The sequence below is a fragment of the Gymnoscopelus braueri genome, assembly GCF_963280865.1.
Source record: "Gymnoscopelus braueri genome assembly, chromosome: 19".
Classification (NCBI taxonomy): domain Eukaryota; kingdom Metazoa; phylum Chordata; class Actinopteri; order Myctophiformes; family Myctophidae; genus Gymnoscopelus; species Gymnoscopelus braueri.
The window spans coordinates 41867331-41894478 of record NC_137621.1 but is presented as its reverse complement, the minus strand read 5'-3'; the positions used below and the strand labels follow the sequence as shown (position 1 = coordinate 41894478).

The window sequence follows — 27148 nt, the reverse complement described above, 5'->3', positions numbered from 1 at the left end:
TGCCGCGCTATGAGCTTGTATATCTGCTATTTTTAAATAGCCAATGAATAATGCTTTTTAGCTCAAATCAAAAAGTGACACAGATGCGTTCCAGGTGTTAACACATTGACCGCCAGAGGTTAATCTCATAATGTACTCACCAGTGCCAACGTTTTATTGTTGTTTTTTGTTTTTTTCACGTCGCCATAGACCTCGTTAAAATCCTTAGGATTGAGCCGTGCACTGTTTGTAAACATCGCGGACATCTCCCTGCGTGTACCAGTCCAAACCACGTGTCAAACGGAGCCGCCATGTTGTAGTTAGAACGGTTTATGTTAAACAGTGATCAGCGAGGAGAAAAACTACAATCGAAGAAAATGGCGTTGCAGTGTGCGCTTTAGAATGGAGGCCTACCGGATCTGCAAAACGTGATCCTGAATAATTCTATTTCCGGTGGTGTTACGATGAAATGTGCCGTACTAGAAAATTGAAAAAAGTTTTTTTTTTTGAAAAAAAGGAAAAAGCACCACAGCCCATGGGCTACGGGATCGGCGCTGTACAGTTGGATTTATCGGCCCGTAGGCTACGGGCCCGGCGGTGAGAGTGTTAATGGGTTAAGGCAGAAAAAATATTGTTGCTGTCGGGCAGAAACCTCTTATCCCATGTTTTAACTTGTTGTGTTTTTTCATAAATGAATACCCTATTCGATCATACAACAGCGTCACACAAAAGTATCAAAAGTAGCAGATTCGCAAGCTCGAAACGCGGCTCGAAACGCAGCGTTTTGAGCTCGTCTATCTGCTACTGTTGAATTTGAATCATGAAAATTAACTGTTTTGGACATATGAGGTTTCCACCCGACAGAGACGGGGTGTATTAAATGTTGGTGTATTAATAAATCATGTTTTTGTATGTGTGCGCTGTCTTTGTTAATTTGATTTTAATCTTACTATGGCCATTCTTCATAATCAACAATGCACCACATCTCCTTCTTCTATTTACGTGTACCGCATTCCATGGCATATTGAGGAGATCTACTGCAGGTTTAGAGGGAATGTTTTACTAATGAAACGTTCTCAGAATTCAGTGTCACACACACACACACACACACGCACACGCACACGCACACGCACACGCACACGCACACACAGACGCAGACGCGCACGCACACGGTGGAGGAGAAGACGACAGCCTCCACGTGGCCTCCTCTGCAAGTAACAAGAAATGGTGAAAGACCAGCTTGTGAAACTAATGTCGCCAACCAAACGTCGAGCTGGCAGGCTTAGGACCGGCGGACGGGCAGTCATCCCGACCGTCGAAAACCGAGGTCTGTCAGTGCTTCAACTCAATGTCGAGGGCCTAACAACCGCCAAACTCGAAGTCCTGCGTCACCTGGCTGATTCCAACGGGGCAGCGGTTCTGCTCCTGCAGGAGACACACTGCACATCCGACAACATCCTCAAGATCCCTGGGTTCCATCTCGCTGGGTCCATCTACAGCAAGCAACACGGTGTGGCAACGTTCGTCCGGACTGAAATAAGCTGGTCAGCCAGTAGCCAATCCCCACCAGGCTCTAACATCGAGTGGCTGGTTACAAAAATCCAGGAAACATCAGTCGTCAACGTATACAAGCCCCCACCATCAGAGCTGTCCGCAACGTCACTCCCATCAATAACTGCACCCGCCATCTATGCAGGTGACTTCAACTGTCAGCACACAGACTGGGGTTACAATCACACAACACCTAATGGAGTGGCGCTGAGTGAATGGGCCTCCAACACTGATGCTCTGCTGCTGTACGACCCCAAGGAGCCTCCAACCTTCTTCTCTGCACGCTGGAACACCTCCACCAACCCGGACCTGGCCTTCGCCATCTGCTACAGCAACGACCCGAAACCGGAGAGACGCGTCCTGGACAGGTTTCCCCGCTCACATCACCGACCGTCCATCATTAAAGTCCCATCACTGGTGGAACCGGTACCAGGGAAACCCATCAAGCGATGGAACTTCCGAAAGGCCAACTGGGAGTCGTATGCTGAGGAGACTGAAAGAAGGTCAGCTGGCCTGCCAGACCCAGACACAGCCGACCTGGATGCGGCCTATGCAGCCTACTGCCAGGTCCTCCTGGGTGCGGCAAAGAAGACCATCCCACGTGGCTACAACAGGAATTACATCCCAGGTTGGGACGAGGAATGCAGCCGCCTTCTGTGTGACCACCAGAGGGCTAGCTCCAGAGAAGAGGTGGACGTGACTGCAGCAGCGCTGCTCCAGAAGCTGGATATCACCCGCAGGGCCAGATGGACAGAAGTCGTTGAATCAATCGACTTCACCCATTCTAGTCGCAAGGCGTGGCAGACCATCAACCAGCTCACAGGCAGAAATACAACACCCCACAGCTGCCCAGTCACAGCAAACGCCATCGCATCCCAGCTCCTGAAGAGCGGCCGCTTCCCGGATGCTGACAAAGACTTTGCTCGACTGACATCGCGTGAGGTGTCTTGCATCTCGGGAGCGGCCAGCGTCGACTCCAACCTCTCGGGAGAATTCGCAGCAGAGGAACTCAGTGAGGCCATGAGCAAGCTCAAGCCAGGCAAATCCCCTGGCCGCGACAACATCCACCCGGAGTTTGTCATCCACCAGAGCACAACAACATCTGGCTGGCTTTGTGCTTTCTATACGTCATGCTACCGGAGATTAAAGCTCCCAAAGACTTGGCGCCGTGCCTCTGTCATAGCTCTGCCGAAGCCAAATAAACCTGCAGAAGACCCCAAGTCATACAGACCAATCTCGTTGCTATGTGTCCCATTTAAGATCTTGGAGAGGATGATCCATAGCCGCATCGAGCCAGTGGTGGACTCACAGCTCCCACGGGAACAAGCAGGTTTCCGTCGTGGAAGATCAACAGCAGACCAGGTAACACTACTCTGTCAGGACATCGAGGACAGCTTCCAGGACAATACAAAAGCTGGGGTAGTGTACCTGGATCTGACTGCTGCATATGATACCGTGTGGCACCGGGGACTCCACCTGAAGCTGCTGAGGACAATACCGGACCGTCACATGGTGAAATTCATCATGGAGACACTTTCCAACCGCAGCTTCATCCTCCAGACCAGCAGTGGCCAGTGCAGTAGGCTCAGAAGACTGAGGAACGGGGTACCGCAGGGGTCTGTTCTCTCGCCGATGCTGTTCAATGTTTACATCCACGACCTACCTGAAACAGCATCCAGAAAGTATGGCTACGCAGACGATCTTGTCATCATGCTGAGCCGACCAACGTGGAAGGCGATGGAAGAGGGTCTTAACGAAGACATGGGCACACTGGTAGCATACCTTCGAAGGTGGCGTCTACAGCTCAGCGTCGGAAAGACAGTCGCAGCAGCATACCACCTTAGCACCAGAGAAGCCAGGAGGGAACTTGAGGTGCGCGTCGACAACAAATGTCTGGAGGTCCAGCAAGCCCCAAAGTATCTTGGAGTGCGCCTGGATCGGACATTATCCTTCAAACAACATCTGGAAGAAGTCAAGGCCAAGGTGACATCCAGGGTCGCGCTGATCCGCCGCCTCGCTGGAACAACCTGGGGAGCCTCCGCTAAGACACTGCGAATATCCACCCAAGCTCTGGTCTTCTCTGCAGCGGAATACTGCGCCCCAGTCTGGAGCAGAAGCCCTCATGCAAGAAAAGTCGACGTGGCTATCAATACCTCCCTCCGGATAATAACTGGATGCTTAAAGCCTACCCCTGTGTCCTTCTTGCCAGTCCTCGCGGGAATAGCACCGGCCGGCCTCCGACGGGAGGCTGCCACCCTCGCCCTGGCCAGGAAGGCACAAAAGTATGACTGGCACATCCTGCACAACACCACAATAACACCAGCACCTCCAAGCAGACTCAAGTCCCGCCACCCCTACAACAAGGCAGCACAAGAGATGCTCAACTCCACCTCTGAGGACATCTCCAGAGATGCATGGTTGGCAGCAGCTTGGAAGCAGGAGTGGGAGTCAGCCGGGCCCTCCCGAATCCACCGTTACATCTGGGACCCAGGAGATGGCGCTATTGGAGGAGACGACCTACCACGCCAGCAATGGACCACACTGAACCGTCTACGAACTGGGGTCGGTCGCTTTAAAACATCAATGAAGACGTGGGGCTTGGCGGACAGTGCGGCATGCGAGTGCGGTGACCCTGAGCAGACCGCTGACCATATAATCACCATCTGCCCCTTATATAGACCACCCTCGGAAGCCAGCCTCTTCGACCTAGGACCAGAGATGCGGGCATGGCTACACGACACCGAGTTGGACCTCTGACGTTACACGAAAGAAGCACGCACACGCACACGCACACCCTCATTCTCTGATAATGAATAACAACAGCACCTTTGGACTGCTCTTTGTTCTTTTAGTATTCTGCAGGGCTCTGTTGACAGTGAAAATGAAAACGCAAGCAATTACTGTATATACATGTACTGTATGCTGGATCAGTGTATTTTCAGGTTTCATTTTCCAACTCTCGCAAGCTTAACCACTTAACCCATTAAGAACTGAAGCCGATTCTACAAATGTCTTCTAAATCCCAACAGTATTCTGAAAAAAAACGTATGTTTCTATATCAGTGGTGCTCAAACTTTTTCATGTCAAGGACCCCCAAAATGATATGTATTTGGCCGCCGACCCCATCTCAAAATCTTTTGTTCCAGGGACCCCCCAGAAGCAAAGATTTGAGTTAAAAATGTTCGCAGAATGGTCTTTTTTCATTTCTTTTCTTTTCTTTCTTTGGGTATTAAAAAGGTCTTAAAAGTCCTTAAATTGTCACTTCACTGTCATCTGGGCACCCGGGACCCGACCCACAGCTTGAGAACCACGGATCTAAGCAGTAGCGGTGGCTAGTAGACGATCTACGGTATACAAGCTATAGCTAGAGCTGGTGGATCTACTCATTTCACCACTGAAGAATGCTTTCCAACAGAATGTGGACGATAGGGTTCATGTGGTCTGGATGCCTTCGGTCTATAACAGACACAACGATCGAACAAACACAGCTACTATCTGCTTCAATCCATGCTCTCATCATAAATGCCCTGTCAGGAATGTCATCCTTTGTCTTCCTTATTCTCCTCACACACAGCCCTCCCATTCATTCTGAACCCCACCATGCTTCCTGTTTTTCTGCATCTCGGGTCGATCCGCTCGTCTCTCCCAATTTATCCTCAAATTGTCGGCTGCCCCACCACAAGAGAGAAAAGATTCTCTTGTCTTCCCAAAGTGGAACATAGTTTGAGATGGAATGTCAAGACGATGGTGATGGCACCGGACAGAACCCCTCAACACACACACACGCTCGCACGCTACAGGGAATATTGGATAGGGTTCCTTCTTTGACGAATACAACGTGTGGCCAATTGCATTTTAGGGGGGAAAACAACAACCAGCCAACCTAAAAGTACTCAGTACGTTTCAGTCTTCCTAGAAATGTACTCGCGTAAAAGTAAAATATTTGTCTTGGAAATGTACTCGAGTAAGAGTAATAAGTATCAAATAAATCTAATACTCAAGTAAAGTACAGATCCTCAGAATATGTACTTAAGTACAGTACTCAAGTAAATTTACTCAGTTACTCAGTTATCTTAGTACTGACGTCATAGACTGGCCGCCAAGTACAATGATATAAGTGGTGCAGCGAGCCCACAATAATAACTAATAAATATGGTCATGTCTGACGTCACAGTACTGATGTGCCAAGCGTCAGCGTAAATCGGCATTGTACTATTGTGTGTGACGTCAGACTGGAGCTCGATCAGCAAGAGAGATGAGAGACTGGGAAGCCTGTGTGTGTGTGCATGTCTTTAAGTGGTGCATGTGTTGCACTGTGTCCTGTTTGTGTTTAATTAGTGTAACTGGTTGCACTGGTTAAGGCCGCGCTCGGACGGACGGACGGACGGACGGACGGACACACACACACGGTCAAATGTAGAGCGGCTGGCAACGCTAAAAAGGAAGATCTACAAGTTCGAGCTTGTAGATCTGCTATTTTTGAACAGCCAAAGAAATCTAAAAATGATGCAGATGCGATAATATAGATAGATAACATAGAGAAGATCATTTCCAGAACCCGCATCATCTGCTGGCATACTCTCATCTATAGGGGGATAGCTTCTGCTCTTCAGGCGCCCCCCCTCGGCTCTCACACTTGTCAGGACAAGTAGACACTGTCGAACAGTATCACACGGAACCCTTGACCCCCCCCCCCCACCCTACTCCCCAAGGTTACGGGTTGCTAATTGTTTGCTAGCGCGGTCTCCCACCACTCTTCCGTTGGCGCCGTCTGCCGTTCAACGTAATTGCCTTGCTTCGGCGCGAGTCCCCGGTTTGTCTGGAGAGTGGATGATGATGGATCATGACTCAATCAGGGGTTGTGAACCGGGGCTCCTCTGCACAACGCGTCACGACAAAAGATCAAACACTTGAATATATACCCGCTAGGCTTTGTGTGTTCGGCCCCGCTGCGTTTTCGCCCGCGGTTTATCAACACAGAAGATATTAATTCCTGCATTTAACCCATTAAGACCGGGAACGCATCTGTGTCACTTTAGATTTCTTTGGCCATTCAAAAACAGCAGATATACAAGCTCATAGGGCGGCACCGAGTGCCGCCCTATGAGCTTGTAGATCTGCTATTTTTGAAAAATCGTGAAAATGTGCTATGTTTTTTTACTCCGATCTGTGCTTCTGTCCCTGGAACAACATATTTTGAGATGGGGGTCCTTGACATGAAAAAGGTGGAGCACCACTGATATTGCAACGTAGGTTTAAAAAAAAAATAACAGTTTGTAGAAAATATATTCAAACATTTGCACAAACGTTTGAAACTATTTAAAAAAAAAACTGATCTTCAAGCTCATAGATTGTGTTGCACTCGGTGCCGCGCTCTGAGCATGTAAATCTGCTATTTTTTGAATAGCCAAAGAAATCTTAAAATGACACAGATGCGTTCCCGGTCTTAATGGATTAATTTAGTTTCCTCCATTACCATCGCTGCTACTGCAGGGTGTTTTCAGCCACGGCCTTTCAGCTTGGCAAATGACAAAGATTGGGACAACACAATCGCTAACCTCCGCGTCTCACTTGTAGTAAGAACATTAATGCCATACTTTTTCTACTTCGTAGATTTAATGGACACTGACCAGAATCCCCGCTGAGAGGTCGTATTGATTTCCATGGCAAGGAGCAGATTAATAAAGTCCTGAGTGATCATAATTTAAAGAGGGGAGGTCATTGATTTTCGGCTCGTTTCCACGCTGCAGTGCTTGGTCATCACTGTCACGGCCAATGTCCCATCTGGGATAGGTCACTGGCTTCTCGGGCTGGCTGTCACAGGACTGCGGGACAGATTCGCTGGCCTCTTTCCAAGGCTTCCACCTGGGGGAAAGGCTCTTATCGTCCAGCAAGAATAAAAATAAATGGACTGAAGCGGCTTTTGGGAAGGATTTGTTCCCTGTGATTTGGGTCAGACAGTTGGTGCGACTTCAAAGTGGAGTAGCTTTGATTTAGCGTTGCTTGACAGCACAACCACAGTCAGAATTCAGCAGTTTTAAACATAATACAGAACAGCATTTACAACCAGAGTGACTGTTCACGCTTGTGCATTTGAAAGCAAATCAGAGAATGCATCATCCCGTGCGATGATGAATATTATCTGACAGTTCTAATGTTATTATAATAATAACCTTTATAACACAATTTAAGCATTTATGCTCCTATCCATAACGATTTACAAAGTGCAAGGTTGAAGTAAGCATTGGCAACCGACAGCAGGGTATTAAAGCGGTTGAATTATTAGAGTGCTTAAAAACTTGCTATAGAACCAACTAACTAAGCTAGGAAGCCTTATAATCACCTGCGTCTTGAATTGGATGTGAGAAACAACCTGGAGCCAGTGGAGTGAACACAGAAATGGAGACATGAAAAAAAATGTTGGGAGGTTGAAGACCAGGCATGCTGTGGCATTTTCTGAGAGAGCATGTACTGTAGGCAGACCAGCAAAGACAGAGTTGCAGTAGTCTAAACTGGAGATGTCTGAAGCCGAAGCAGACTGAGTCTTTAGTGCTGAAGGGCCTGATTCTGGAAGTTACAAACTGCAAACCTACAGGTGAGAGTGATTACTGTAATGTGTGGCTTGAAGGACATTTGACCGTCTTGGATCACTCTGAGGTTCTTTGCAGTTCTGAGCAGGAGTCACCAAGATGTCGATAGATAAGACCTCGTAGGGAAAAAAGATAAACTCTGTTTTGTCTATTTGGAGCTGGAGGTGGAAGACATCCACTGTGTTGTGTCAGCCAGGCGTGCAGAGATGCATTCTTCAACCTGCCTGGCTGAGGTGCGGGTAGGCCAGAAATAGTTGTGTGTTAGCGTAGCGGTGACCATGGAGGGGACCGAGAGCTGACCCCTGAGGGACTCCAGCCGAGAGGGTACGGGGTGGTTGACTTGTATTAAATTGCTGCAGATAGGTCAAGAAGAATGATGGCGGATGAGTGGGAGTCAGTCTAAGTGGCGTGGAGTGCCTCTTTGATTGCGTGGAGTGCCGTTCCAGTGAAACGGGCAGTTTTAAATCCTGACTGGTTGGTTCAAGTGTTTTGGAAAGAAGGGAGTGATACGTACTTATTGATGTCACGGGGGGTCGAGGGTTGGTTTCTGAAGGAGGAGCAGCATTACTCTGGCTGACCTGAAGTTAGATGGGACACAGCTGGTTGTTATGGATGAGTTGATAATGGTGGCAATGAATAGGAGTGGGTCAGCAGCAATGGATATGGAAGCTCGAGGAGGAGATCGGTTGATTAGTGGGAAGCTGGAAGATGGAGCTTTTGATAAACCTTCTTATCAAAGTAGGTGACAAAAGCTTCAGTAGAGAGGAATGGGGGGGGGAGTGCGGAGGGCATTGGTGTAAAGTAAATAGCCGATCTACAAGCTCACAACGCGTCACGACGCGTTGAGCTTGTAGATCGGCTATTTTCAAATAGCCTAGGTATAAAATAGGGCTAAAGTGGTTAATGTATGTTTTATAATATAATATATTTATATCTGCAAGTAACTAAAGTTTTCAAAAAATTGTAGCAGAGTAAAATTACAATATTTTGTATTTGAGATGTAGTGGAGTAGAAGTAAAAGTATTGGAAATTGGAAATACTCAAGTACAATTACCTCAAAATTGTACTTAAGTAAATGTACTTACTTTCCACCACTGGTAGCAGGCTGTAACATGTGTGTGCATACAAGTCAAGGTTCAACTTAGAAACCAGGCGGCAAGGATCCGGTTTTGAAAGTGAAGCCAGTGAGGAAGTCTAGCCTGGGATCAATACCATTTTCGGGTTTCTGATCAGGTATGGAGCGGAAATAACTTGACGTCATCAGGCGGCCGGAACACACGACCGGAAACTTCCAAAATGATTCCCCTAGTTTGAAATGTGTTTAATTTGGTATAATCGTTTCGTCGCTTTTGGTATAATAATGGTTTGGTACGTCTTCTTCCTTTTTATTTCCGTAGCGTGACTAAACTAATTGATTCACATTATGTGGGGAACAAAAACAATGCGACGCCAATCGGAACACACCGCCGGAACGCGATTGTTTTTTTCCTTTTTTCTTAACCGGATCACATGTCTCAGTTTTAGAATGAATAGCAGGCTTTCCTCCGCGGTGGAAAGCCTGGTGACGTGGCCTAGAAGGTGACGCTATTTCCACTTCTGCTGGTTGCAGAATAATTAACACTCCATTCAAGTGAATGGGATATTTGGCCGGACTTTACTTGGTTTTATTACCGTAGTAAACATTTTCATAAATACCTCGATCGCTAGTTTAAAGTCTTATTTCAATTATCATGATTTTAATATTATGTCCCATTCATTTTAAAATTGATTAAAAGGTATCCTTCTAGGGCTTCTACTAGTTCTACTTAGTGAAGACCTGTTGATTTTCCATATACATAACTTTATTTTTTTCTTCTTCTTCTGAAATATTTTCTTTCACATCAGGACATTGTAATGACCACTCAGAGCAATAACCCACCAAACCCAGACTCCCTCAGTCAGAGTTCAGAGTTTGAATGAATGTAGAATTATATGCAGGAGGTAATTTGCCAATCTGGGAACCCGTCAAATAAAAAGGAAAAACAGGGCCCTCTGCTGTTTTTCACTTTTGCATTTGACTCTGGGCGGAGGAATTAACTAGAGCCATGCTCACTGGAAACCGGGGTTTTGGTCTGCCCTCAGCCCTCCACTTCCGGTGGTGCGCATATGTTTTCATTCCCACTAACAATATTTCTCCATGGAACACTAACACCATTTCTCCCAAAGAGCATGGATCGTTTTGGTTATAAGCCCACTTGTTTCTATGATGAAAGAGCAGGTTAAAATGTTACTAACTTTCCGTGGTTTTGTCGGCTCCGAGGACGCTATTGTTAAATGAGTTTCGGTTTGTTTCCAGTGGGAAGCGAGCCGCACAAATGTAAATCCCGCCCACTACATTTGATTGGGTAAAGCGCGGCCTGCTTCCTGATCTGAAGGCACGCCCACTTGTAGCCAATGTTCTCAACACGGCTCCCGACAGATTCAAGCTCAGCTATGAATCGGTTCTTGAGAGATTAGTAATTTGCATACAAATGTGAGGGGACTTAATTTTATTGACTACATATAAAAAATATGTACATTTATTTTAAAAGAAAAATCATCTCACACTTATGCCAGTGTGCCAGTCATCACACTCCCCTTGTGCCAATGTTGGAACCTGTGCCTAAGGTTTCCGACCCATGCTATATAGCAACATCAGGGAATACACCTGACTTTAATACTCTCGTATAAGCCCACCAGAAGACTCAATTCATCCCACTGTCAAGTAGCAGGCCAAAATGTGGATGCTTTGTCATGTGAATGACAGGAGTCGTCCTGCTGTGAACTGCTTATACTGACTTAACCACATGAACCCTATAGCAACCCCATTCTGGGCTAAGTCATAAGCGAACATTCGGCGGAAATTGGCCAACACTCAGCTAAAAAATAGCTCATGTACAAGCTCACAACATGTCTCGTTGCAAAGTGTTGCGAGCGTGTCAGCTATTTTCGGCTGAGAGAGTTGGTGTAGAAAAACAGGAGGCGGCCAAATGCAGACCTCTGGGAGACCCCGGTCAATGAAGTACAGGGTTTAAGTTGTTAAATGCACAGGCAGGCATACAAGATGTGATGTGTTATACAACTACTTTCATGACGATTCATTTCTGCCCAATGATGAAAACATGCATGTTTGTGATTTCTTTATATTTCAATATACAACATACAGCACATAAGGTTTTCTCTAAGCTAATTTACGTGATTGATTACGTTAATGCAACCATTTCTCAATGGGGGCCATATGAATGAGAACATTCAGATTGCTGTTAAGGGCCAAACAAATGAATATCCTAACCGTGCCCTATCATTACGTTATCAGGACAAGGATGGATTTGGAATTACTGATGTAAATGACTGACCTAATACAATATGGATCTGGCTGGCCTGTCTGATATCAGATGATATGATATCATGTAAGATGAAACACTCCACCTGGGCAAGGTTTCAGCCCGAAAAAAAAAACGCCTACTGGTAGCATGCATAAAAGGTTTGCTGCTAATTGGTTCAACGATTTGTGAGATTTGCGTGCACGTGCACGCACACACACACACACACACACACACACACACACACACACACACACACACACACACACACACACACACACACACACACACACACACACACACACACACACACACACACACACACACACTCTACAGTGTAAACATTTTTAATTTATTTTTGTTTCCATAGGGTGGCGCTAATGCTTGTAGCTGACACACTGTAAAGGCCGACTGTTTCTCTAAACAGATGAGACTTTGAGACTACACATAATGCAGAATGTTAAATAAAGATGTTTGTAGAGAGTGTCTTATCTCTTGGTGAAGAAAACATTTCTGGCACCCCGAAATGGGCAAAAGTGTCCATAACCACAAAAGAAAATTCTCCCATTTTATTCGGATTTTTACGGGAACAAAAGATTCAAGCCCGAGGGGTTACTCTCTACTGAGACATTTAAAACACAGTATACTCTTATTGTGGAATGTGAACGTTCAAAAACACTATGTGGTTGCTTATTGTGTCCCTCGGCAAAAATAGCCAATCTACAAGCTCACACCGCATCGCAACACGTCTCATTTTAAGCTTGTAGATCAGCTATTTTTTTGTGTGCAACAATACCGGCACACAACTAAGTAGTAAATCAGGCATTTTACCTGATTGAAAAAAAGGCATATGCTAGAAGGAATAACGGATGTTGATTGTTTTCAGCGTATTTTGAGGCACCTCCAGCAGTGCTTCAAGTAGTGTTGGGGACATTAATAATTGTGGTGTCTCACAAATGCTCAAAATGTCCTGCATGCATAGTTCAAGAGGAGGGCAATGTCAGAGTTTATTAAGCTCACAGAATGAGTATAGTGGCTATTGTCCAAAAGGGTGTAAAGGAACGCTGTGTCTGTAAAATTCACCCCCAAACCCAAACGAGCAACGGGCCATTTCTATTTTATAGGGTGAAGCACTCGACATTTGAAGGTGAAGAAAGTTTTTTACTTCATCAAAATAATGGCGTCGCATCTAGAAGGTCGCTTATACTGTAACGACATGCCCAAAATAGGGATGCCAGGTTGAACTGGTTAACCACTTAAAACTCTATATGGTTGACCGGAGTCCCTCAGGGCTCTACTGTCTTTTTTTTTCTGTTATTGTGGGGAAAGCTTTCGCAGGAAAATAGCAGATCGACAAAGTTGTGACGCGTTGCGAGCTTGTTGTCGATCGGCTGTTATTTAGACAGATTCCAGGTTCATTTGTTGACCTGGCATCCTATAGTTTGTATAGTTTCATATCGTTGCTGTCCGGCAGGAACCAGCTAACTCCATTTTGACGCTTTTGCATTTTTTTCCATAAATCAGGGCCATTGAACACCCTTTACGTCTGTGTGTTGGTAAAAAAAAATATTGAACCAATGAAAAGCATTAAAAAGCTTTTCTGACAAAACCAGCTAACTCCATTGGATCCTCAAACTTTCTGCTAAACCAGCTAACTCCAGCAAAGGGGGGTGGAATTAGCTGGTTGCTGACTCCAGGCTCCACCCCCTTTTGACCTCCAACCTCATTGTGAGCTTGGAGGTCCATTCAGCTGTTCTTATCAATGATGAACAAAACCTCCTAATTTTTTTTCATTTCCTGAAAAATGAACATTTTGGAGTTAGCTGGTTTCTGCCGGACAGCAGAGAGAGAGATGTGTGTGTGTGTGTGTGTGTGTGTGTGTGTGTGTGTGTGTGTGTGTGTGTGTGTGTGTGTGTGTGTGTGTGTGTGTGTGTGTGTGTGTGTGTGTGTGTGTGTGTTTATTCCTGCTAACAACATCATTACATGTTACATGTTTAAGGCAGTGTTGCCGACAGACTCTGCTGTTAGCAAAATTGAGACTTGAGATATTACCTAGAAAAGTAGCAGTTTTGGACATACAAGGTTTCCACCTAGACAGCGACGAAATGCACTCCCTGAATACATTTGTACTTCATTCTATTTCTTCGCCAGACACCTGGCAGTGCTTCTGCCTACAGCTCAGTCACATTTTTGCTCTGATGGAGGTCACAGTTGGAACCCCGAGTGCAGCTTCAAGACGGGCAGCACTAAGCCTGGACCTGTACTTGCATTTATTAACCCTTTCAGACCGAGAACGCATCTGTGTCATTTTAAAATGTATTTGGGCGATTAAAAAATAGCAGATCTACAAGCTCTTAGCGCGGCACCGAGTGCCGCACTATGAGCTTGTAGATCTGCTATTGTTTTTGAAAAATCATGAAAATGTGTGTGCAAATCTTTGAATATATTTTTTTCTGTAGCGCACATTTTTAACTCCGTTACAACTACTGGGGGGTCCCTGGAACAAAATATTTTGAGATGGGGGTCCGCGGCCAAAATTCATATAATTTTGGGGGTCCTTGACAAACACATTCTTTTCCCCAAAAAAACTAGGATTTAGAAGACATTTATAGAATCCCCCCAGAAGCAAAGATTTGTGTTAAAAATGTTTTGCTTTAAATACATATATATTCAAAGATTTGCTAACATTTTTACGATTTTTCAAAAATAGCAGATAGACAAGCTCATAGCGCGGCACTCGGTGCCGCGCTACGAGCTTGTAGATCTGCTATTTTTGAATAGCCCAAAGAAATCTAAAAAAAGACACTTCTTTCCTGGTCAAAATGGGTTAAAGTTCATTGTCGAGAAAAGTTTCTCATGAAAAAGGCACATTACCCGACTGAACACTTTGGACAGCTCTGGGAAGGAATGGAGGTCATTTTCTCTGAAATTGAACAGTCATGTCTGCTTCTCCCTGTGCCCCTGAATTTAGCTTTTGGCAGTGGTGGAAGAAGTACTCAGACGTTTTACATACGTAAAAGTACCAATACCACAATATAAAAACACTGTCACAAGTAAAAGGCCTGTAGTAACATTTGACTTGAGTAAAGGAGCAAAAAGTATTACCATCAACGCTATGAGCTTGTAGATCTGCTATTTTTGAAAAATCGTGAAAATTTGAGCAAATCTTTGAATATATATATATTTAAAGCAAACCTTTTTAACTCAAATCTTTGCTTCTGGGGGAATTCTACAAATGTCTTCTAAATCCCACAGTTTTTCTGAAAAATGTATGTTTCTACATCAGTGGTGCTCAAACTTTTTCTTGTCAGGGACCCCCGAAATTATATGTATTTGGCCACGGACCCCCATCTCAAAATATTTTTGTTCCAGGGACCCCCCAGAAGCAAAGATTTGAGTAGCACATGTTCGCTTGAAAAATATATATATTCAAAGATTTGCAAATCTTTGAATATGCACTCAGTGCCGCGCTATGAGCTTGTATATATGCTATTTTTGAATAGCCAAAGTATGAAATATGGATAAAGTGGTTACACAGATGCGTTCCTGGTCTTAAAACAGGGTTAAAACATGCACTGTCTCCCGCTGAGCCAGCTCAGCGCACCTCAGTAAAGTAAAGTATACATCATTATGTTGACTCATTTTCTACTAAAAAAGGCCCGTAACTAGATGTGCCGCAAACCCCTGGGCCTGATGTAATCGATACATGTCAGGAACATACGGTATACATGACATGTTCATATTTCACGCATTTGCTACACGGTGCATGTTGGGGTAAAACCCAGTGCAGAACAACTGCTGGATCTGCATTTTCATCCTCTCTAACTGTGTTTGTAGCCATTGATTTTCTGTTTTGTTTGGCCTGTCATGGACGTTCATTCATCAGCGGTAATGCCTTATTGTTCCATGTTCCATGGAAAAGCAGCCTGCTCAATCACGTCGCGCCGCTACTGAAAAGTATCCTCGGTTGTGGTGCTGCCGTGCATTGGACTCAAACTCAAACAAAGTCCTCTGTCACTTCCAGTGATAGAAGAAGTACTCACATTTCGTCGCCTTGCTAAACTAATGGCCTACGTCATTTTTTAAAAGTTTTTCAGGAAAAATTAAAAACTGATCCAAAACAAAACTATATGATATTTCTTAATCATTTCACCCAAAATGTTTATAACAAAGTATGACTATTTAAATAGAAATAACACTGTCTGTCAGTTATGTAACATAAGATATTTAAATAGGTTTAAATAGGATTAAATCTGATTTAGGCAAAAAGAAAAAGCAAAAGAAAAATACTAAATGGCCTAAATCAGTAAATAATTTGGCTTAAGTCACAAAACCATGTGACTTAGGCCAAAAAAAAGGCCTATTTTGGCTTAAGTCACACTAGGGAGTTAGGCCATTATACTAAAAGGGGAGTGAACAGCATGATCCTTTTCAGTACAGTATCAATACTGCAATGTAGAAATACTCCATTACAAGAAAAAGTCTGGTATTGAAAATTTACATTCCATACAATCCATCTACCCTCAGCAATGAGGGAACAGGGCGCTTGCGCACGCAGCGACCAGCAGCTAGAGATATGTTTAATGTATGTAATATGTTTTGCTAACTCTTGTTGTAAACCTATTTGCCCTTTTTTGGGACACTAATAAAGTTGAACCTAGTGGAGTAAAAAGTACAACATTTGCTTCTGAGATAGTAGAGTAGAAGTATTGAAAATTGGAAAGTAAAAAATACCTCACAATTGTACAGTACTTGAGTATATGTGCTTAGTTACTTTCCACCACTGGTCCATGTTCCATGGAAAACCAGCCTGCTCAATTACGTTGCACAGCTACTGTAATATATCCTTGGCTGTGGTGCTGCCGTGCATTGGACTCGAACTCAGCAAGTCTGCTGTCACTTTGAATTAGTAAATAATACCCTGATGAAAATGGCAAGCTGAGCATTATCGGTTCTGTTTGTGCTGTTGTCAAGTGCCAGAGTATATTCAGTGAATACTCTGGCTTTGTTGTGTAAACTGATCATCAATGCTACTTGATAAATTGCTAACCGGCTCTGCCTGCCACTATGGCAGACAATAGAAAGATATTGTTGAAAAAGCTCTTTTCTGGACATAATATCAGAAACTTCAGACACTGCCCTTCGGTGAATGGCTTTCCTGCTTTGGCAATTAACTCACTCACCATATAACTTGTCTCAACTGCAGCATCAGCACCCTTCTTGGCTTTATAGAAAAGACTTGGCTGAGACGTTGGTCCTCTTCTGTCATTGTGTGGCTGTTCCCCCCCCCCCTCCTCTCCCTAATATGTCTCATTTCACAATTAGGCTACATAATGCTAGGCTATGTAATGGCAGTACAGTAGGAATGCTCTCAGTTCCTCTGTTGAATCATGATGATGTAATGCTTGAACCCAGTTCAAACAGTCATTAGGCTCTATGCACAACAGCCATATTGGAAAGAAATTGGGCCTCTTCTTACTTCCTTCACAGGTGTTACCAATGATACTAATGAAGGCTCTGATTATTGAGCATGTTTGCTCACTAGAAGCACTATAGCTCCCAAATGGCCCCTTATGGTGGGTGGTGTGCCTCCGACCAAGTGGAGCTTACTATGTAACCGTGCTCGGGTTGTGTGTGTGTGTGTGTGTGTGTGTGTGTGTGTCTGTGTGCATTCTGTGTGCATGCACTGCCTGTGTGCAGCCGCCAGAGTGCGCCAGAGTGCAGGAATTTAGACAATGCTCTGATTAAAATGCACAACAGCCTGCAAAACACACACACACACACACACACACACACACACACACACACACACACACACACACACACACACACACACACACACACACACACACAATGTCAATGTTCTCTCCCCATCACGGTGAAATAACACGGATTACAAGTCCGTAAATACACAATATTTTCGAGCTGCGTTCGCTTCCAGCGTTCGCGCGTCTTACTTGTTGGTACTGTAACACCTGTGAAGGAATTAAGGAAGGGGCCCAATTCATTCCCAATATGGAAAATGTGCATAGAGCCTATTATGATTTATTTTGCTGAAGCAACCGGTTCTGGGACATGGGGACATGTTGGGGAGTGAGGGGTATCAATCATCAACAAGCCCAAATCAATGTTAGACATGTTTCATCTATTAATAATAATAATAAATGTATAGGTTGAGGACATTAAACAATGTGCTGTATAAGAATAACATATGTCAATTGTCAACGATTCTCAACCTGTGGTTGAGTATAGTAGTGTGGTAGATGTTGCGGTGGTGTTTCCATCTTATTCAACTTTTTTTTTTTAAATCACACCCAGTGTGAAGTGAGTGGTGCCTTTGATGAGTTCATTATGCGCATGTGTTGCACTCCTGTTTGTGTTTAATTAGTGTAACTGGTTGCATCTTTGTGTTGCAATCAGCTGCAGCTGTTGAGGCCAGACACAAACATTTTGAGGCCGTCCGCAAACATACGGACGGACGGACAGACACACACACACGGTCAAATGTAGGAGTGGTTGGCACCACTCAAAAATACAAAAAAACACAGGGGAATGGAGTTATCAACCACCATAACCATTCTCACAACCGGTGTGGGAAACAGATCGCTAATGGAGTGCGATGTTTCATGTTCCCAGCTTTTGGAAGCAAAAACAATGGCACTCGGGTCGGCGAGTTAACAAAGCGGCTTTGCTTGGCATGGGTAGCAGCTGCCAGCTGCTGTCATAAACAAGCCTGGAGACTAGGTGCTGGCGTATCGCGGATTTGACATCAGGGCGAGTGTCGGACTAATGTGTGCAGATGCTGCCAGCTGGACGGATGTTGTGGAGACATGGCACATAGCTCACCTCAGAGTCCATGTGGAGAGGGTGGCTGGATGTGTGTATGCACCAAGTGCAACACATCAGCAGGGCTCCATTTGTAAAAAAAACTGCACAAAACAAAAAACTGAGGAGGACAATTTCTTAAAAAAAGAGCTGAAATGCAAAATATGTTCTTCACACTTTGAGACCACATCCATGGCCATAAAAATTATAATGATGATAATAATAATGCATTTTTCCAATTAGTCCAATCTTAATTACTTCACCTCAAATAAAAATGTAATGCGTGATCAGCAGGTGCCAACTAATCTCATCCAATAAAATCATTATCTCATTCACCTGTGATTCCCATACTGTACGTGCCTCTTCGACACGCAGATGATATTCATTACGGAGTTGTTCTGAATCTGATTCAAGATGGTGGCCAAAAACGTTCTCATTTTTGAGTGTGTATAGTTGCATTGCAGTGTAGTTGCATTTAGTTCCCATATGGCTGATTGTCTGAGACACATGGACGCCAAGGCGGAAGCGTTCAACACATTGGGAGGCACTGAAGGCAAACTGGAACCGGAAGTTCGATGGCACGCATTGCAGTCAACAGCCGGCTGAACCAGTTTCCACTGGTGTAAAGTAACTAAGTACATTTACTCAAGTACTGTACTTAAGTACAACTTTGAGGTATTTTTTACTTTACTGGAGTATTTCCAATTGTCTATACTTTTACCTCTATCTCAGGCAAATATTGTACTTTTACTCAACTACAATGATTTGAAAACTTTAGTTACTAGTTACATTATTACATTATAAAACATACATTAAACACTTCAGCCTTATTTTATACCTAGGCTATTTGAAAATAGCCGATCTACAAGCTCACAACGCGTCGCATCGCGACACGTTGTGAGCTTGTAGATCTGCTTTTTTCAAACATTTTAGTACTTTTACTTTTGGTACTTTAAGTACATTTTGATAACAATACTTTTGTATTTTTAATTCCGGTAACTTTTACCTGTAACAGAGTACTTCTACATCGCGGTATTGATACTTTTACTTAAGTAAAACATTTGAGTAGCCTACTTGTTCCACCACTGCCAATTTCTACGAACAAACAATGAACAATTGCGACCTTTGTTATATAAATGGGTTCTGGAATATAAAAGAAGACGCATCACAGGCTGTTTTCTGATCACAGGTTTTTCGATGTCAGCCTGGCAATGATTGACAGTCTCGCCATAACAGCCCATACTTACTGTCAGAAACATACGTTGTGCTCTTTAGATACCTCAATGAAATTATACAGCGTACGTGCACATCGAAAAAGCAACACAGCTGAAAACAATGTGTGATGTGTCTTCTTTTATTTTCCTGAGCCGAGTATTTTTTATAAAGGTCGCAATCGTTCAGAAATAGTGTGTGTTCATAAACTGGTCCACCTGGCTCTCATCGACTCCAATGCATTCCATCAAACTTCCGGCTGCGGTTCGCCTCTCAGTGCAAACTGTGTATAGTGCATGTTGTGTGTGTCCTGTCTTTGTTTGTTGGTGGAAACAGTACTCAAATTCTTTACTCAAGTAAAAGTACCAATACTGCAATATAGAAATACTCCGTTACAAGTAAAAGTCCAGAATTCGAAATTTACTTGAGTAAAAGTACAAAAGTATTGGTATCAAAATGTACTTAAAGTACCAAAAGTAAAAGTACTCAAATATTTGAAAATAGCAGATCTACAAGCTCACAACGTGTCGCATTGTAGATCGGCTATTTCCAAATAGTCTATGTATAAAATAGGGCTAAAGTGGTTAATGTATGTTTTATAATATTATAATTTATATCTGAAAAGTAACTAAAGTTTTTAAATAATTGTAGTGGAGTAAAAGTACAATATTTGCCTCTGAGATGAAGTGGAGTAGAAGTAAAAGTATTGGAAATTGGAAATACTCAAGTAAAGTACAAATACCTCAAAGTTTTACTTAAGTAAATGTACTTAGTTACTTTACACCACTGTGTCTTTGTTTGTTAGAAAACTAGCACGCACGCACGCACGCACGCACGCACGCACGCACACACGCACACACACACACACACACACACACACACACACACACACACACACACACACACACACACACACACACACACACACACACACACACACACACACACACACACACACACGTACGCAACTGGCCTGTAGCCATTGAGAGCAATGGGCCACATCCCCTCTTGGGCACCCGGACACAGCGGGAGGTGTTCCAGAGTTGCACTCTTCGGCCTCAGGAAAGGGGTTGAAGAGACGCTGGAGTGCTGCTGCCAAATGCCCGGCCTTGAGCACTCTGTTGTTGGTGTCGTCTGGGCCCTTGGCCTTGTTAATGTCGATCTTTGAGAGATGCCTCAACCCCGGTGTCCCTCGCCATGAAAGCCCTCCTCGCTTCCTGTTCTAAAGGCCTTTCAAGGTCCCATTGATCCAGGGCTTGTTATTGGGAAGGCAGCATATAACCTTATGATGGGTGCAGCGCTCTCCTCACAGTAAACCAGTAAACCAATAACACAATGGGAGAGTCTATCGGTGTGCTCACTGTGTGGTGGACAGTATCGGTTTACTTGAGTACTGTACTCAAAATATTTTGAGTATCTGCAGTGCACTTTAGTTGAGTATTAGTCTTTTTGGGCGGTGAAACCGCCCCTATAAGTGAGGTTTGGATATTTGTACAACAAATCCTGCGCTGTGATTGGCCAAAAATGTACAAGTGAGGTTTGGATATTTGTACAACAAACCCTGCACCGTGATTGGCCAATCACAGTCTATTCAGGACTGTGATTGGCCAGTGTCACATGACACATGTGCATAGCCCTATATAAGAAACCATAACTTTAAAAAAAACATACATTTAAAAGTTATGGTTTCTTCCATCATAAAGAGTGTTTCAATAAATGTATTTATTTTTTTGTACATGATTGGTTGACTCCATTCAGTATTGTGATTAGCTAGCAAGACACCGCCCACTTCACACAAGGTGTGATTTTATTTGGATACGTATGACTTTCACACCACTGCAATTCAAAGACAAATATTGTACTTTTGACTCCACTACATTTGTAGGATACATAATAATCTACATTATGAATTAAACACTTAAGCCCTAAAGTGTAATGTAATGCATTTTTATAAAAGCAAGTTCTCCAGTACTAATGTATAGTTCAAGTAAACGTTTGACCGAGCAACTTTCACTTGTAGTTGAATATTTGACCTGGAGTATTTATACTTTGACTCCAGTACTGGGGTTGAGTACTTTGTCCACCACCGCTGTAGTCGACCCTCTCAAATAAAGGCTGCAGCAAACGTCAACAGAACACGGACTTTGTTCTGCTTCAGCAGGTCAATAAGAACAAAATGACATAAGAACTTCGGCAGTGCCCTTTCATCATTCTGTTTGCACCTCCAACATTTCCTAACTAGCCGAGTGGAGCTGTATGCCTCCTACAGCCGGTGGTGGAAAGTAACCAAGTACATGTACTCATGTACTCAAGTACTGTACTTAAGTACAATTGTGAGGTATTTGTACATTACTGGAATATTTCCAATTTCCAATACTTTTACTCCACTACATCTCAGAGGCAAATATTGAACTTTTACTCCACTACAATTATTTGAAAACTTTAGTTACAAATTACTTTGTAGATTTTGATTATTATTACAAAACATTCATTAACCACAACATCCCTATATTAAACTATTCAAAAATAGCAGATCTATAAGCTCATTGCGACGTGTTGAGAGCTTGTAGATCGGCTATTTTCAAAAGCTTTTTTATATATTTTGAAAACTTTTTTTTTAAACTTTTGGTACCTTAAGTATAGTTTGATTCCCACACTTTTGTATTTTTACTCAAGTACATTTTGAATACCAGACTATTACTTGTAATAGATTATTTATATATTGTGGTATTGATACGTTTACTCTAGTAAAAAAATGTAGTACTTCTTTCATCACTGCATACAGCAAGTCTATAGGGTCCTATTCTCTCTTCTTTTACAGGTCACATACGAATGAAGAAGTATATGTCAGGGTTTTGCAGGGTTTCTTCCATTGACCATGATGAATGCGTAGGGGTGCTTGTCTGTAATCTCGTAACAGTGAGGATATCACTCGTGTGCTGCTGCTCCTACTCATCACAATATTCTCTACTTATAATGTTCTCCTGTCACAATGCTGCGTGCCAGTTTGAAAATAAATTACTTCGACACCACTGCGCAAGCCATTGAATGGGATACGTTTGATCACTGGAGCCATGAAAATGCGGTAGACCCGGGTTCGAATCCCAGGGGTTACATCAACACTTCTGAATAGACTGTCTGCTGTGCAGTGCTGCCTGGGGCTGCTGTCGCCATGGTGATCCATTTACCATACTAGGGAGATCAACAGGCATCGGCCTCCTTGATTGGCCGACCCATCCCATCGGCTTTGTTGATTGGTCAAACTTTACCTGATGTTTGGGCCACTGAACGGTATAAATGGTGGCACGCTCATTTACACTTTAAACAGCAGGACTTCAGTAAAGTACTTTAATCTGTATTCTTTGGTGAGAAATGTTTTGCTGGGCGGTACATCAGAAAGGAAGAGGAAAGACATTCTATCATGTTTCTGTAGCAGTGGAACACAAAGTGTATTCTTTCGGAGGGGACGGGGACAAGAAGGACACGGAGCAGATTGAAGTTCACGTCTTCAACCCTGTGTCTTTATGCTGGAAGGAGTTACCACCAGTAACAACTGGAGGAGGAGAACAAAAAGTTCCTTCCATGCGCAGGGGCCACACAGCTGTGTTGATAGAAGACACCGTCTACATCTGGGGGGGATGTAATTCCACAATTTATGATTTATGCTACAATTCACTTGATGAATACTACAATGTGTTTTATGCATTTCATGTCAACACCCACAGATGGTTCAAGCCCAATACTTCAGGAACTGTTCCAGAGGCGAGGGCCGGCCACTCAGCCTGTGTCTTGGGGAAGGTCATGTATGTCTATGGAGGACGGAACAACCTGACTGGAACGACTAATAACATCTACAAATTAAAGACCACCACAATGGTCTGGTCTTTAATTAACACCAGAGGCACTGCTTCATATTTTCACTCTGCCACCATCATCGGGACAAAGATGTTTGTATTTGGGGGCAGAAGGGACCACAACCACAACAACTTCTTCTACAACAACTACTACAACAACAACATCATCAGAGTGTTTGACACAGAGACAAACTTCTGGCTGGAGAAGCCTTCCAAAAAGCTTCTTCCAGAAGCACGCCAGTGTCATTCAGCCTTTGCCTACAATAGAGAGCTGTATATAGTTGGTGGTTACTATTATGGCCAGCAATTCAATAATCTGTGGAAATTCAACCCAGATACCTTCTCATGGAAGAATGTTGAGCCCAAGGTGGAAGGCCTGTCTTGGATTAAGAGCTGTTGCATGGTCGGAGATCGCATCACTTTTATAGGAAGCAAAAGATATCCGAGCATCTTAGATTTTAGTCCTAGCCTGAAGACATTATGCAAGGTAATGTTTATTCGATACGATCTGAAGTGGTCGGGCCTTCCACACAACATCAGGTGGGAACTTGTTGCCATGGCTAACCAACAGGGAACCTCCCCCCTGTCGGCATGAGCCTCCTTCAATGCATTGGGCTCAGCTTGGGCTCTCCCTAGGTTGGCAGAGGGAGAGTAGCGCCCAGGATTACATAGGCAATTGGCACTGAGTCAAAAAATATTGGTTACAAAATAGTGGGATAAAAATGTAGAAAAAAAAAAAAAGACTAACCAACAGCAACAGGGACAAAATAAGCACTGACAAGTTAAGAAACAGCAGATCTAAAAGCTCACAACAAGACACATAGCGATGCATTGAGAGCTTGTAGATCTGCCATTAATACTATTTTTTTAAACCTTTTTGTCTCCGCCGGAGGTGGAGAGTATGTTTTCGCTTCGTCCCGCCGTGTGTTCACCTCCCTCCCAGCCAAGCTAACATTGGTCAAGCTCCACGTGACACGTGTCAATATGTTGACACCAATGCCTTTGATTGGCTAGAGGGACGCATGACGAAATAAAATCCTATAAATAGGTGTGTCACTTCAAAAAGCCATTTATGTTTTTTGAAGTGAGGTAAGACAGGATCAATCAGTCTTGATTGGAACTGTACCTTCCAGTACAAATCACCCGTCTGTGCGTGTGTGTGTCCCTCTGAGAACACCTAACATTGGTCAAGCAAAGGCGCAGAAGGCCAAGAAGGCTAAGAAAGCATACTCATCTACAACAGTAACACAGAAGAGGACTATAGAGTTGAATTGATCCCACAACAAGGCCGAAGTCTTAATACTGTAACAATTGGCCACCTTGATCAAATACATTATGTAGCACTAGAGAAAACTGACATACATGTAGATCAAACACACCAATCAACTGCTGAAACTGTTCAAGACAATGAAGATGAAGAAGACAGACAAGCATTTGAACAAACCAGTCAATTACGAGGACTCCCATATGACACATTGCTTCAAGAAGATTTTCTTTTAGATGCAGACACTACATATTCAGTCGCCCCTGCAGAACACCAAAAACCACGCGCATTCTACCAAGACGACAGTTCTACCGGCGGAGACTTGTGCTCCGAGGAGCACATTTTCTTGTTTTAATCTGATTTTACAATCTATAATGACATGCCCAAAATAGTTAACCTGACTCCGCCAGATGGGGGCGGTGTGAAACAAATGTGACGCAAGCTTCTTCCATCTGGCAGAGTAGGGTTACAAAATAGTGACACCATGTGGAAAGTCTTTAAAAATTAATAAGCTAAATACCGTATAAATGTAATATTGTGGAAGTGTAAAAAAACACGAGAAATGAGATGGAGGTGAGTTGAGTCTGTTCACACTCCATAAAAAATACAACACGGCAAGAAATGGAAGCAAACGGAACCCAGAACTTAAAGGGACATTTCACTTAAAAACATGTTTGAGGTCATTTTAACGTCTACTCAAGATTTTGTGAGTTTGTAACTTCAAACTCCATTTTAATCATGGGTAGATTCAAATAAAAATGTTGAGCCCTTACAATGAGTTTGAACCCATTGTAAGGGTTTGTATAGGAAGGGGGCCTCCGATTTTGGGGCTCAATTTGAACCTTTTGAATTTAGTTCTCTATCACGTTATTTCATCAGTTTGAACAAACGCGAATCCCTATTGTTTAAGAACAGGAATTGTAATTACATTTAAGAAAAGTTCTTTTGTCCACTAATCTCTAGCCAAACCCTTATCCCAAGAATGTAACTTGGAGACCTGGATTTCATGGTGAGAAAAGGATTCACTTTATTTTGTCCTAGAGGCTTCTTCTCCAAATATTCAGAGATTGGCCAAGCTACATATTGCCGCTGTTGGGTAGAAACCTGATATCTACATATTTCCTTTTTTTTTTCATGTATTAATACTGTACTTTATACTTTGCTGTATGACAGTGTCACCCAAAAGTAGCAAAAATAACTGATCTACAAGCTCACACATTGCGATGCGACGTGGTTTGAGCTTGTAGGTCTGCTATTTTTTTCCTTTTTTTCCTATCTGAAAATGTTCACCTATAAGGACATATGCCTAATTTCAGACTTACCTACTTAATCCTCTTCGTCCCAAGTGGGACATAAGGCACGATCTGCCTCCATCGGGACCTGTCTTGTGCTGCATGCTGTGCCTCGCCCCACGTAAGGTTCATCTCCTGAAGCTCAGCTGTCACGGTTCGTCGCCAGGTGGTTTTGGGTCGACCTGGACTTCTTTTCCCTGCTGGGGTCCATCTCAGTGCAACCTTTGGGATTCGATCCTGAGCCATTCGGAGCACTTGTCCCAGCCATCGTAGATGGCAACGTTTCATTTCTGACACAACACTGGAGCACCTGGTCATTCTGTGCAGCTCTTTACTTGAGATCTTCTCAGGCCAGAAGATGCGGCAGATTTTATGAAGGCATCCATTGTGGAAGGTATTGATCTTGTTCATGTCAAGTGTTGTCACACGCCAGCATTCCGAGCCATACATCAGCACTGATTTTACGTTACTGTTGTACAGTCGGACCTTTGTTTTTAGGCTGTAGCCTACTGCTTCGACTTCCAGATAGGATGGAGCCTTGCAAAAACACAGTGAGCCTTCCCTAGCCTTGCTCTGATGTCATTTTTGGTTGCGTTGTCCTTGCTGACAAGACTTCCCAGGTAGGTGAAATCTTCGACAAAGTCGAGGGTTTCCCCATTCACAATCAGGGTTGCCAGATCTGCTCACTATAATTTCCCCGCAACATTTTATTTGAAAATAGCCGATCTACAAGTTCACAACGCGTCGCATTGCGATGCGTTGTGGGCTTGTAGATCTGCTATTTTCAAATAGCTGATTTATATGTTAAAGTGCTCATGTGGCCGGGTGGCCCATAGTAGCCGGGTGGCCCATAGTCGCTTCTTTTGGGCTGGTTTTCCTAGACCTGGTTGCTTGTTTCTCTCACAGAATCTGGCAACACTGTTCACAATGATTAGTAGGGGTGGGACGATATATCGATATATCAATATATCGCGATACTTTCTCCCGCGATAAATAATCGATATGCTGCCGAAAAATATCGATATTATTATTATTATTATTTATTTTTTTAAGTTTGTGATACGTTGTTTTTCCTACTCTGTATTTGTGTAATGATGATTTTGAACTGATTGGTGCTATTTTATGTGTTTATGAATTGAATACAAGGACTATCGTGATATATCGTTGGTGAATTTTCATGCAATATATCGTGATATCGCAATATATCGATATTTTCAGATATCGTGATATATCGTTGGTG

General features: G+C 43.4%; 1 protein-coding gene across 1 annotated transcript; it reads left to right on the top strand.

Moving 5' to 3' along the window:
- Positions 1-1230: 1230 nt before the first annotated feature.
- On the top strand, positions 1231-4287 carry LOC308074807 (putative RNA-directed DNA polymerase from transposon X-element; the record flags this gene model as incomplete). Its single annotated transcript, XM_080414306.1, has 2 exons — positions 1231-3804; positions 3895-4287. 2 exons carry the CDS (start codon positions 1231-1233, stop codon positions 4285-4287), a joined length of 2967 nt encoding a protein of 988 aa, XP_080270432.1.
- Positions 4288-27148: the final 22861 nt, after the last annotated feature.